Source organism: Mastomys coucha, unplaced genomic scaffold, assembly GCF_008632895.1.
Source record: "Mastomys coucha isolate ucsf_1 unplaced genomic scaffold, UCSF_Mcou_1 pScaffold2, whole genome shotgun sequence".
In the NCBI taxonomy this organism is placed as follows: Eukaryota; Metazoa; Chordata; class Mammalia; order Rodentia; family Muridae; genus Mastomys; species Mastomys coucha.
In genome coordinates, this window is record NW_022196902.1 from 2992514 (window position 1) to 3006569 (window position 14056).

A 14056-nucleotide genomic window follows, 5' to 3' on the forward strand; every position below is an offset into this window, starting at 1 on the left:
CTCTTGTGTAGCACAGGCTGTCCTTGGGCTTGCTTTGTAGCCAAGCTATGCCATGAACCCTTTGCCTCTGTCTCCTGCAGGCTGGGATGACAGATGTGAACCAACACCTCAGTCAAACACATTGTCTAAACCAGAAAAGTGCCTTCCTAGAACTACATTCATTCAACACACGGGCTTAGGTTAAAGTATTTATCCCTTTCTCTCACTGAGATAAAGGCAATACAATAGAGTGGATCTTCCTAAATGCCCTACGCATTATACAGCCAGTATCCAAAACCACAGACAAATCTAGACATAGTCTACTCTCTTTCAGGTTTTACACTACAGAAACTTGGATATAATTGCATACGCTTTGAAAAAAGAATTCCTCTCCTGACCATTATTACCATGACACATCTGGAAAGACAAGTTCCACTTAGTGCCACTGTATCTTCAATATGGCACGAGGCTATAAACACAGAATAGAGGGCAGAGAAAAAAAATGTTCATTTATATTGTTTCCAGGTGGTAGTGACAAGCACACCTAGAGAGGATCCGGAGGGAGGGAGACACCCATAAAACAGGTATGGTGCTAACTCTTTGATCTCTCAGAACTGCAGATCCAGACAGTCTACCACATTTTAGGTAAGCACTCAATATAAATGAGCCACATCCCTAGCTCAGTACTTTTTGACTAATTGAAGAAGGGGTTCTTAAGGTAACTCAGAGTGACTTCGTTACACAACAGGCTATGTGCTCTAGAATCATGTTATTTAAGGATGAAAATTTTACATGACATACAAAGTCTTGACTAAAATATAACTTCGTGGGACCTTCAAGTCTCTGTAGCTAACACCTTAGAAAAGAAAAAAAAATGTGCTTAGGTGAGGATGTGTACAGGAACAAAGATGCTCAAGATGTCAGGATCGCCATGCGAAGGGAACTTTTTCTACTAGTCCACCTAGCACTCACACTAAAAGCTAACTTTTGAAATTCATCTACAAAAGTATTTCAAAGGCTGTAAACATTAGTCTGCATTTGGCAGTACACAAAGAGCCTGAGGGCCACTGGTAAGTCACAGGGCCTCGAGTGGGAAGAGTTCTCCATGGCTCTTCAGCTTCAGATGGGCGATTCCTGTACAGCTGAGTGGTAAAGAGCCCCCGAGGGAGATTCACAGGGGACAGTGGGAGCTAGGGTTGGGAGAGGGCATTCTCAGACACACACAGGGCCAAGGAGACAGCATATAGGGCACAGAGATGCATCAGCAGCACTGCCATCAGCAGCACTGGGACCTGGGCTTTGTTGTGAGGGGCTCGTTGACCAGTTTAATTCTGTCCATGTCGATTTCTTCACTAGGAAAGCTTTGCTGGTTTGCAAGCATGTTTTCCACTAGGAAGCGGGTGGCCTCGTCAATATTTATATTATCCTGTAATGGGAGCACAGAAAACAAGGATTAGCACTGATATTATATTCAGTGCAATAAGGGGCCTAGGGAGTCACACCAAAGGACGCCCTGTAAGCAAGCCAATTGCCCCTTCTTCAGTGCTAGTGTCTGGTACACTAAGAATTCAAGACACTGGTTTAATTGATGTGCTAAGTATTCTCTGAAAGTTTCACATATGTGCAGCATGAATTTTAGTTTCACTTCCACGCCTCTCTCTCATACTCCCTCCTTCTCCCCCTGGAAAGCCCCTTCTTCCCATGGAGTCTCCCTCCTATTTTCAGGTCTTATTTTTGTATGTGTGATTCACTGAGTTAATTAGGATTGTTGCCCCAGCTTGTGTGGGAGGTTACTTAATGAGACACAGGGAACGTTTTAGTGGTTACTACACTTTTGTGACCCGAAGTGACATCTTGGAAAACACCGAACAGAGAACAGCCCTCAGTCTGGGGGGCTTTGTGAAAGTTCCCTTTGATGAACTTCAAGCTTTGTATTCTTGATGGGAATGGGACAACATCCCATGTGTGCAGCATGCAGGTGACACCTGGATTAAAGTCACTGCTGCCACTGTGATATGGGAAACCGTCTTTTCATTCGTACCAGTCCTTCTGTTTACAAGTTAGGACTCTACAGTGAGGAAAAATGTATATTAGTCTGGGTGCATCATGGACTGTTAAAATTTTACCCATTAAACCCATCCCAATAATTCTTAACTTCGTGATTGTCCTGTAATTTTGTAGATTCTTCAAGCAGGCACTAAAGCTCTGTGATACATCCACACTGTTTTGTGAATGCTTTCTTTCTTGCAGGCAACACACACTATTTCAAAGATATCTTCACTTTCTACTCTCATAAGCAGTGGGCCCATGCCTTTCTGACAGTATCTTCATCCTGCTCCTTTAATAAACTGTATTTACAAACTGGAGTGTAAGGAGTAGGAGAGTTCATTCTTTATAAGGTTTTATTGTCTCCTGTCCTCTTGGCTGACAAAGCTCTATGTCTGACAAGACTCTATGTCTGTTCTCGTCAGAGCTATGAAAGCAAGTGATAAGGGACCACATCACAGGGCAGCATCAAAGTATTGAGACGTGATTGCCACTGGCCAAGGAGAGTCTCCTGGAAGCAGAGTGAGTGGTCCCCGCCATTCACTGCTTTGATAAATATGATGTCTTATGGTGTTGCTAGTTTCATGAACAGATGGTTGTGGTGGAAGATGAAGCCCAGGGGTTCTGTTACCATCATGGGCCAGGGGAAGTGTGGACGCAGGCAGGCATGGCAGCTGGAGCAACTAGTTAAGAGAGAGAGAGAGATCATCACATCTTAAACTGTAGGCGGGAAGCAGAGAGAGAAAACGAAATGATTTGGGAGCACAAAACTTCAAAACTGGTCCCAAGTGGCATATTGAGTCCAAAAAGGCCACACTTCTTAAACCTTGCCAAATAGCTTCATCAAATGGATCTGTGTTTAATAGATAAGCCTATGGAGGTATTCTTCTTCAACCAGGGCAGCTTTCTATCGGTGGTTACTCAGAAATGAATGAGAACAGAAACCCCATACTACAGTGAAATGAGCTGCAAAGTTTCCCATTAGGATCCAATCTGTGTCATGAAGGAGAAAAGACTAAATCTGTGAACTCAAGACCATCTTTTGATTAGAAGCCACATCACTAGAATTCCAGCAAAATCCAGATATGAAATTAGTTGCTGACCATCCCAGAAATAGATCTATTGGTAGTTCCTAAAGCCCTGATTCAATTTCTTTCAAACTTTTAAAGCAAAAATGCATGATAATGCTATCCTCTAGATTCTAGAGTGCAGAAGCTCCTGAGGAAATCTACACAGGAAATCAGGTAGCTCTTCCTAGAATATTTGAAGGAAGCACACAACTGGAGAAAAATGTTCCCTTATCAGTATGTTCCTCCTCTCTCTTCTATATGGTATCTTGTCTAAAAAAATGTAATAAAGTCAGTTGCTTATACAGTTTCAAATGATAGGTATCATGACTTTGACAATCATTTATTAACTTTATAAGCAGATTTTTGTATAAAATTAAAATTTGTTAACTAGAAGATCAAATAAGTCCTACATGGAATTTTAGAGGCAATAAAGGAAATTCCCAAACTTATACATGCAACTGTACACATTCTGCTCTTTTATGGGAGGTTAAAGCAAACTGTCCAGCATGTACATGGGGAAGAGAGAGGCATAGACTTGAAAAATTCAGTCTCTCCATGGTGCCTTTTCTCCTGTGACTTCCTCCTTCCTGCCAGGCTGACTAACTTCTATATCACCTCTGAGCTTCATCTTTCTTCTACCTCAACTGTCTGTGCATAAAAGTAAGGAAAACATAAGACACCATATTAATCAAAACAGTGTGTGGCTGGGACCACTCACTCTGCCTCCTGGGACCACTCACTCCACCTCCTGGGACCACTCACTCCACCTCCTGGGACCACTCACTCCACCTCCTGGGACCACTCACTCCACCTCCAGGAGACTCTTGGCTAGTGACTCAACGCTTTGAGGCTGCACTGTGATGTGGTCACTCATTGCTTGCTTTCATCAAATAATCTCTCACCATGAGGGTAACACTAAAAACAACCTGGTAGGAATCCTAGAGCCATTATTCTGGAACAATATTAGAGGAACAATAATGTACATACATACACACGCATACATATACACACATACACACACACAGAATACATACATATATCAATACTATGCATATTATAATCTGGAACAGTATAAAAATATGTAAATCAATGTTATATTTATCACAGAATTTCTCAAAAGGTCCTTATTTTTTATAAAAGTCTGATGGTTATTGAATCCTCATATTTAAAAATTCCATGATATACAACCCTCCAGTATAGTGTATCTCTGACTTCTGACTTTTTTTTTTAAACCTTGTTCTCTAGTGGTTTCACATTGTTAAGCTTCTCAAAATTTATCTTAGTGTTTCTATTTTCTACAACAGAAAAAAATGCAGTTCCCCAAAACAGGAGAAAAATCCATTTATTCAGGAGGAAGCATAAAGTCAATGCTGACCTTTTGTTCTTGCTCAAAACTCTCCAAGCTAATCCAGTCTATTGGTGACTGTTCAGTATGAGCTGTGCATATGACATTCATATCTTAAAGACATTTCCTCATGTTTTTTTTTCTCTTTCGAAAGAACACCTTATCTCCCGTTCACTCCAGCAGCACAAGAGAACACCTTGGTTAGGAACTCAAACTTGCAGAAAATGTCATGTGATTTTGCTCTGAACAATAGCTCTGCTCTCCTGTTCATGGCTCTGTCAGGTAACTTTGAAATAACTTCAGCATCAGAGAGGGAGAGAGTAGCATATCCACACTATGCAGTTCTTATCCTGGACTTAAAAGACTCCTTGCAGAAATCCATCTATACCCTTTACATTCCGTCACAGCCTGACGAGGACATCAGAAATCAATTGATCAGTAAAGTCAGCTCACCTTGGCAGAGGTTTCAAACCATCCAATGAAGCCATGGTCTTTACAGAACTGGTCTATCTGGGAAGGACTCTGGCTGTTGTCCTTCTTCTGGTCACATTTGTTAGCTAGGAGGACAGCAGGAATGGGGTCGCCATTGGGAAGATGAACTTTACTATCCAGATCATTTTTCCACTTTAGGACTGCATCAAATGTAGAACTTCTAGATACATCAAAGACTACAAATGCTCCGAGAGCTTCCTTGTAGTATACTCGGGTCATGTTGCCAAACCGCTCCTGTCCTAGAGATGAACACAGAAGGAGATTAAATGTTCACATTTAGGTGCAGGTACATGCTCCATGATCCTAAAATCTATTTTGAGAAAGAAGCATCTCCCACCTCACTGCAGAATAAACTGGTGGGATTAAGGACATTCACACAGAACCAAGACCTGTGGACTTAGCAGAAGTGGCTGACAATTTGCTCAACAGGAGGAAATAGTCCTTTGTAGGACACATGAGCCACAAACTTCAGGATGGCAGTATGGCAGGCTTCACAGATAGCCATTTCAGCTTCCTATTCCATTGGGCTAAGAGGAGATAGGCACTTTGGTAAACAGAGAGGGTGGAGTGGAAGGTGAGACAAGAATAGAACAATCTGAAATTTACAAAAGGCAGAGAGATGATGTGGTAAAAGGCCAGTCAAAAACATCAGGACTAGACAGGAGACAACATAGCTTGCCCCTTTACATCTCTAGCTCTAGCAACTTTTGACTCAGTACCAAAGTCGTTCTCCTCTTAGAAAGAGACAGTGGGAAGCATGTGCTTTCACAACAAGAAGTGGCACAGCCGTTTGTACAGTTGTGAGAAGGTTCCATTGCAGAGTTCTTCTAATGCTGTCCTTTGAAAAGGACTTAATTCCCATTAAATACTGAGCAAATTCTGCTACTCGATTGATGAGTACCTACTGTCTGCACATCCAGACTGGCCTGCGCAGCTCACTGCCAAACAAGTCTTTTACATAATGAAGTTACCAGCCTTGGTCTCATGGATTAGAAGGGACAAAAAGATACTTGATCTAGATCACAGTGACACTAACTAGAAACAAGCCTTTTGAATCCTTCATGTCTGCAGACTTACACATCTAAACTATCTTGCAGTTGCCAGGAGTTCTTAAGCTCATCTTTAGTCTGTCAAATTCCTGACTAGATTCAGAGGGGGTAATGAAGTCAGTAAGAAGCTAAGATCATCACTATGATCTAAAATGAAGACAGCATGATAGCCAGCTTTCTTGTTAGAACACAAGATGAGGAACAAGCTTTATCAACATTTTATTATCTTTTATTTACACATATGCAAAGCTAGTTCAAGCTGCAAATACTTTTTCTCCAAATTCTACAATGACATTATAATTATAACCACTGCCTTGTGAGTCTTCATGGGTCTGGTCATCTGAATTTCATTATAACAAATGGTCATATTGGATGGCAATGTCATCATGTCTTCCTGTTCCCTGTGTGCTGGCTAGTTTTTCTGTCAACTTGACACACAATAGAGTCATCCTGAAGAAGGGAACCTCTACTGAGAAAATGCCCTGTAAAATAGTGTCATAGGCAAGTCAGTAGGCCATTTTCTTAATCAATAATTGACGACAAAAGGCCCCGCTATTATAGGTGGTGCCATCCCTGGGCTAGTAGTCCTAGGCTCTATAAGAAAGCAGGCTAAGCAAGCCATGGGGAGCAAGCCAATAAGCAGCATCCCTCCATGGCCTCTGCATCAGCTCCTGCCTCCAGGTTCCTGCTGTGTTTGAGGTCCTACCCTGACCACTCAGTGATAACTGTGATGTGGAAGCAAAAAAAAAAAAAAAAAAAAGAAAGAAAAAGAAAAAAAAAAAAAACAAATGGTCATATAGGTTGGGACCTATTATATTCAAATTTATTGATAAGATGCATCTAATTTTACTTTATTTGTGTAATTTGTTAGATTATAATGCTGACATTTAAAGAAACTTAGTCTGTACCTTTCTCTATAAGTATACATTGAATAATTATGCCAATATGTTCCCTCAGAATATTTTAACAGTCCAAGAGCTAGGACACCAATTCTTCCAAAAAGACTAGACAGATGGATTGAAGTTGTTTGGATTTCAACTTCTAATAGTGAGCTTAAAGGATTGTGCTGTTATGAACCTTAATTACTGAACACGATAGGGTTAGAGGCAAGTATCTAACCCCTCTAAGACAGTCTCAGGTTAAAAAAGATGGAAGGGTTAATGTTTCAGGGTAATAACATAATTCTCAGTTTGACCATCCTTTGAATTTCAACAAGATAAGGTGCCAAACTAGTAAAGGAATGGGTAACTACCCGTTCCAAGGAGCAGCTTGGGTTTTCTTGCTTTTTTAGTGAGTCTCCTGAAAAAATGAAAATAATTTTTGTTAATCATAACCCATGGTATTAAAAGATGTCCTCATATGCCCTTTCTGATCACTCATACAAAATCAGAAGTGTCTATGGTAAAGAATTTGGAGGGAAGATATGTTGGCTTAGAAATGTCAAATTTTCTGAGATGTCAAGACTAGAAGGAAATTCTTCCTGACAGACCTCACATCACAAACCATACTTAAAAACCTCCTGTATGTAAAATGAAAAGAAAAAGTGCCAGGTATACAATTAAGCCAATAAAGAGGAGAGGAACTGACTGGGGGACCAGATGTCAATCACTTACCCAGTGAAGATCTGCATCCAGAATAAGACCAGAAAGAGGACTCATGCAAGATCGAGACCCAGTTAACCAAGAGGTCAAAGTGTTAGAACAGACATTAACCAGAAGGCAGACAACCCCTACCCAGCCTAAAGGGCCTGGCTTGAGACCTGATGAGCCTTTGAATAAGAAAAAACTGTGTAAGGGAGAAAAACTGTCCTCAGTAGTTCAAGGTGGTGGTGGTGGTGGTGGGGTGGGAGGGGGTGGTGGCTGAGGTAGTTTTGCTTCCTTCAGAGTGTGCCTGTTTAGAGTTAAAGCTTGCATAGGTAGGAAAATTGATCAGAACGTAGAGGTTCACCATTCCAAAGGGTTTGTTGAAAAAAAAATTGAGATTCTTTCGGAGAGAACCCTATGCAACAACTTCTTTCAGCAGTGCCAGAAGAGCCATTGCTGGTCAAAACTGGGAGACAGATAGGAACATCCAGTTAGTCCAGTTTTCTTATTTTACTGATGAGAGAAGAGAACCCCAAGGAGATACTCAAGTTCTTTGAGTCGATTGCACTACTGTGCCATCTGATCTGTTAACCCAGACTTTGCAGGAGTAGACATTTTTGTTTGTGTCCTATGTGGCAGAAGAGATGCCTGTCCACGTGAGTAGGAGTGACCTCCTTAAGCATAGTACAGTGCTGCTTCGATGCCAAGCCTTCTCCCAGTCCCCTTGTGCTCTACCACAGTAGCTGAGGAACGATCCCCTATTGCTGAGCACACCAGTCACTCTGCTATTAGGGGCAGCCTTTGTCATCCACATTGCTGCTGACATCCTGACAGCACATTTTCAACAACTCTCAAAATGTTTTGTCTCTTAAACAATGTGCTACTGCCTCTGGAGGACAGGCTGTGGATTATAACTTGAAAGTTTGGCAAGCATGGAGGATGAGAAGAGCAAGTGCAGAGTGAGTTGTGCAGGCTCCGAAGATGTCATCCAAGCTCTTACATACGCAAATGTTGAAATCTTAAAATATACAAGTTGGCAAAGGATTAAACTATCTATCTTGGTGTTTGGAGGACTCCACACTAATGATTCTGAGGATGATTGAACAGTAAACTAGTATTTTTCCAGGAATAAATATTTCCTTTCCACTAAGAAAAAAAAAATCCACAGAATTCTTTGACATGCCTATTTAAAACAAATGAAAATATTAACAATATTATCAATAAAATAATGAATGTATCTCCATTCAGATTTTAAAAAAGAAAATACCATATGCTAGGTTTATCAGAAGCACAATTACAGAAACGTATTCTTGCGATTCCCATCATGGCTTTTGCTGTTTCTTTTCTCTATGTTATATTTGTGTCTCCCTGTTGATAAAACCAAATGTTTCTAGTAATACTAGTTGAACTTCAGAATATACACTTCATAACCGCAAGCCAAGAGGCAATAGAATGAAATGGTCTTTAGTTTTCCCACTTATAGGTACTCACCTCTTCTCCATCCACTGACAGTTAACATGAGTTACCCATTAACTACACAAGGTCACTTGGAAGAGATGTCTAGTTTCTCGTTAGTAAATGGAAGGTCTCTTACAGAAAATCCTTAAATCTCATGGTGCCCTTCAGAGATGAAATACTGGCAACAGATAATCTCCGATTGTAGATTTTAAGAGGATTATTATCTATGTAAATAAAAAATTCCTTGCTAATTTGTGTTCAAATTCATAATAGTTTTAAGTGATGGGATTGTTCCTAACCCTTTAAACAAAGGTATTCACCAGGAACAAAAAGTATACTGTCTCCAGATGGAAATTGCTATCCATGTCTATAAACTAGCCTCTACCAGTGGCTCCTGAGATGGCCACTTAGAGATGGCCTGATGGCCCTTCTATGGAAGTGCATGAAACTAGGGAAGTGAAGAATGTGGAAAGTGTGACTGAGGGAACATGGATGCCAAGCAGGCTGTCTGATTCAATGATAAGCTCCTAAAGAGTAGTGGGAATGTGGGTGTGTTGCCAGGGTACGACAGAGCTGAAGATAGAACACTGCCTCTCAGCTTTAGTATAAATCAGAGTCACCCACAGTGTCTGATGGATGACAACTTTCCAAGTGGTTCGAATTCTGTTTCGGCAGGTATACAGGATTGCTAATTGTTAGCCTCAACTCTCCTTTACAGAGTATTTTGGAGCAAGTACTATGACTAATTTAATACATGAGCCTGATATTTCTTAGCTGCCTTTGCATCTAGACATGCCCATTGTACTGGACCACTGAAACAAATAATATGGCCTTGGAATAGCTGAGTGGTGGAAAGCCAGTTTTTGTCTGTGAAGATTTTATGGTACTGTACATCAGTCCTGGAATGCTCAACCCTAAACTTATGTGTGGAAAAAAAAATAACTCTTCTACTAAACCGGGTTGGATGGACACATTTGTCAGATAAAGTCAAATCTACTGTCAAAGCAGATGCTAAAGAATTTGTGTATGTTACTGACAGTAGATGCTAAGGTTCCTATGGTCCTGATAAGAGAGATTCCAGATAATCAGAATAGGAACACCAACATGTTCAGAATAGTCTCAAGAATCAATCACAAGCCATGGTAGAGGTTGTGTAAGTAAATTATACAGATAAAAATCCAGGAGGGGGAAAAATGGGGTGGGAAAGAAGCCAGGCTATCTGTCAGTTAAAATAACAAATAGAAAGCACAAAGCTACCAACTACTTCTCTCTTTCTCTTAAAGAGAGAGAGAGAGAGAGAGAGAGAGAGAGAGAGAGAGAGAGAGAGAGAGAGAGATCTTCTCTGCCTCAGAAAGCAGACTGAAGGAGCCACCCATGCCTAGTTTGCTGGGTGAAAGGGGCAAGGCTTTTGATGAGAACACTTGGATGGAATTCTAAAATGCTTCCTTGATGTCCAGTCTCACCATTCAGAAGATGTCTCCCATGCTTATATAGAAACAGAAAACTCCATACAGAAAGTCTATAAAAACCAAGTGGTCACCATCCCATACATACAGTGGATACAATGTATCCAAGAATGTATTTGAAAATAACTCTTCATTCCTGGGCCACATAGCTCACAGGACCTCATCAGTGAGTGTTTACCAGAGACCAGGCAAATATCTATAATTAATATTTTGATTATTTTAGGGTGTATTCTTGTAGCCATGTGCCAGTGGAACAGCTCATCATATTGCAGAAATGTCCACAGTTTAGAAAGCCTTTCAAATACATTTTAAAAAGAATCAAGCCACTGGCCAGTGGTGGCACATGCCTTTAATACTACCACTTGGGAGGCAGAGGCAGGTGGATTTTTGAGTTCTAGGCCAGTTTGGTCTACAGAGTGAGTTCCAGGGCAGCCAGGGCTACACAGAGAAACCTTGTCTCAAAAAAAAAAGAAAAAGAAAAGAAAAGAAAGAAAGAAAAGGAAAAGAATGAAGCCAGTGTAAACCTGTCTAATGTGGAATTTCTGAAGTTCATAAGCAAAGAAACACATGACTTGGTAAGCAAATGACTGGAGATGTTGTCATGGAGGTAGGAGGAAATGGTAATTGTTATGTATCTACAATATGAGGTGCATGCTCTAATTTGGGTTCCTTAAATGTGATGACAAACACTTTGTTGAGGCCTGTAGCAGAAAATGACTACGGTTTTAATTTGAAGGGCTTACATGAACCTGTTTGTCTGTCTTTATAGAAAGCATTCTGTAATTCTTGCCCATTATAGTTCTCAAAGCTTTTGTGACTGTAGATTTTTTTTTTTATGGCCCCATCCACTTCTACAACCTCTAGAACAATGGTATTGAAGAGGAACCAGCAAGTGAGTCATAGCTAGTGCCTGGCTCCACCTGTTGTTTTGCAACCAGGGAATACTTTTATTCTTTTGGAACTCAGTATGATTCAACCTTGTAAATCACACTTGACATATGCCTAGCCTTCGGGGAGTGTTTTGGCATGGTCTTCATTACACAACTTCGCCCTCATTCAAATGGTATGAGCTAAGCATGACCCAGTAGTAACTCAAATGTTCAAATCACACATAGTGAAGGCTGTGGTTCTGTAAATTCCAGCCCAAATCCAAGTGATTAGTGCTTCTTGATGCCTGCGTACTAAGACATCTTGCCCAAGCTCAGAATCTCTGAGAAAAGCCTAATAGTGTCTAGTTATGTCCTAAGTTTTTCTCTAGTTCTGTTATTTGGAGTTGTGTATTTGCTGAATGCTACCAGAGTTCCTGTTGAAAAGCAACAGTTAACACCAGAGATCCCCCTTGGGGATTATAAAATGTTTCTTATGTAGATGCTTGTTTGCAGCAATACTGAAAAAATATATATATTTCTCATTATAAATTTTAGATAACTCCAAACATATTAGCTGTATATTTTAAAATAATATATCACTACTAGTTGTTTTTAAATGAACATAAATCAAGTCTTTTTGTTTGTTTTTTTTGTTTTTGTTTTTGTATTTAGTAGAGCTTAAAATCTTGGCTTTCACTGTGGTACAAGCTCAAAATAAGAACAATTTTTAAATATTGGAGTTCATTGTAATAAGGCTGTACTTCAATGGCCCTCACATCACCAAAAGATTTTACCTCCCTATAGGACTGTTCAATTGGTTGTTTTACATCAAACAACTTTTATACTACTCATTTTTATTGTTACAATATCTTATAGATCTTAAAGAATATGACAAAATAAAAAAAAGAAAGGTATGGCAGGTATTGAATGGGGGTCTCTGGGAGGAGTTGGGGTACTAAAGGGAAGGAAGAATGTGATGTAATTCTATTTACTTAAAATGTTTTTAAATGTTAATAAATTCAGATAAACTGAAATTATGTACCTTTTCTCATCATAATGCAATAAAACTTAAATTAATTACAAAAAAGAAAGAAAACATTACTTTCCTTCCCAGTAAACCTCAGGCTTCAGATTTTGGCAAAAGTGCAAGCATGTATCATCACAGCAGGCGAATGGTCTATGTCTCCCTCCAAGCCATGGTTTCTTTTCAAGAAGGATGAAGTTGGGATGCTGGCTCATTCTTGTAGTTTCAACAATTGGGAAGTTGAGGCAGGGGGATCTAGGTTTGGAGGCCAGCTTGAGTGTCATAGAGAGGAAAAGGGGGGCTTGCAAATAGCAGAAGTGATATACAGAAAGAAAAAGGTTTTGTTGTTGTGCAGATTTTTTTGAAAGAGGGTTTCTCTGTGTAGCCCTGGCTGTCCCGGAACTCATTCTGTAGACCAGGCTGGCCTCAAACTCAAATCTGACAGCCTCTGCCTCCCAAGTGCTGGGCTAAAAGCATGGGCCATCACCTCCCTGAAATCATGATTTTGTTTCCTCAACTCTCCAAACATAATTTAACATAGTTCTTATCCTACTAATTTGCACGTAATAAAAGAATCTGAATTGCTACCCCAAGCAGGGATTCCAAACCATCTCTGTTTAAAACAAAAAACAAAAAAACAAACACCGGATATCCCTACTGGTGATCATCACATGATAAGGCAACCTTCAGGATGTGAAATGATGTCAAGAAGCAATAGAATGTCCATCAGTGTTCTGGGCAGTAGGACCAAGTGTTGCAAATGAAGCCTCTGGCTTTAAAGGGTGACATTTGAAATGCATTCTTAGTTGTTGCAGGGGAAGAAAAAAAGAACAGAACAAGCTGAACCCAAGGGGAAATAACTTTGAAAAGTTGATACTGATGTGCATAAATGCACATTCTTCTTATCCATGTTAGACTCTGCTCTTAGGCAAATGAGTGTAAAGTTTATAAATTCTTCAACACTTCTTTATGTGAAGTGGCTATAAAAGAACACAGCACTTACTACCTGGCAGGCAGAAGTTATGTGTCCCCCCAGGGTACTGCTGGCTGTGGCGTAACCATACCCTCCAGGGACTTTGGGGTATGCGTGCTATGGAAAGGATGCTCAGGTGTTGTCTGGTTTTAAACAAGTTCCCATTCAAAAGCCTCTTGGCAGAAGGAACTCCTGAATGTTTCCAGTGATTAAGCAGGTTAACCTTTGCCACCATTTCCATTAAACTTCACAAAAGTTCACCTTTTGTTGAACACCCATAGGGCACCTAGCACACCAGCTAGAACACCGATGTTCATAAATCCCCTCTCAAAGACAATGGTTCTTACATTCCAGGGCAACAATCGAAAGCCAAGAAAACAATTCAGGGTTTGTGGGATAGGGCGATACTCAAGGGGAGGCATTAAGTATTGGTTTAGGGAGGAGAAGGCATCGGGGAAGTTTCAGAACTTTCCCAACCCTTCCCTAGGGTCACCAGGCCTCCCAAGTGAGAGGAATTTGAGGAATGGAGTTTCCCTTTGCAAAGGCTTGGCTAGGTTCCAAGTTTTTCTCGCCCACAGCTCCAACCCCTCTTAGTAAATTATAAGTTTGTCTGTCACCACAAGGAGGTAAAATTTCTTGGCTCTGGAGAGAGAAAACCCTTACATCAGAGAGGCACAGACCCAAGTCAAATGGGGGGGGGGG

The 14056-nt window shown here is 40.5% G+C and overlaps 1 protein-coding gene across 1 annotated transcript in view; it reads right to left on the reverse strand.

Moving 5' to 3' along the window:
- Positions 1 to 14056, reverse strand: part of Rab32 (RAB32, member RAS oncogene family) — a 14966-nt gene continuing 910 nt past the window's right edge. Inside the window, exons 2-3 of the mRNA XM_031380373.1 lie at positions 4894 to 5171; positions 1 to 1405 (exon numbers count right to left, since the gene is read on the reverse strand). Of these exons, the coding sequence (XP_031236233.1) occupies positions 1256 to 1405; positions 4894 to 5171 (428 nt within the window). The 3' untranslated portion in view covers positions 1 to 1255. The remainder of the gene's footprint in view (positions 1406 to 4893; positions 5172 to 14056) is intronic.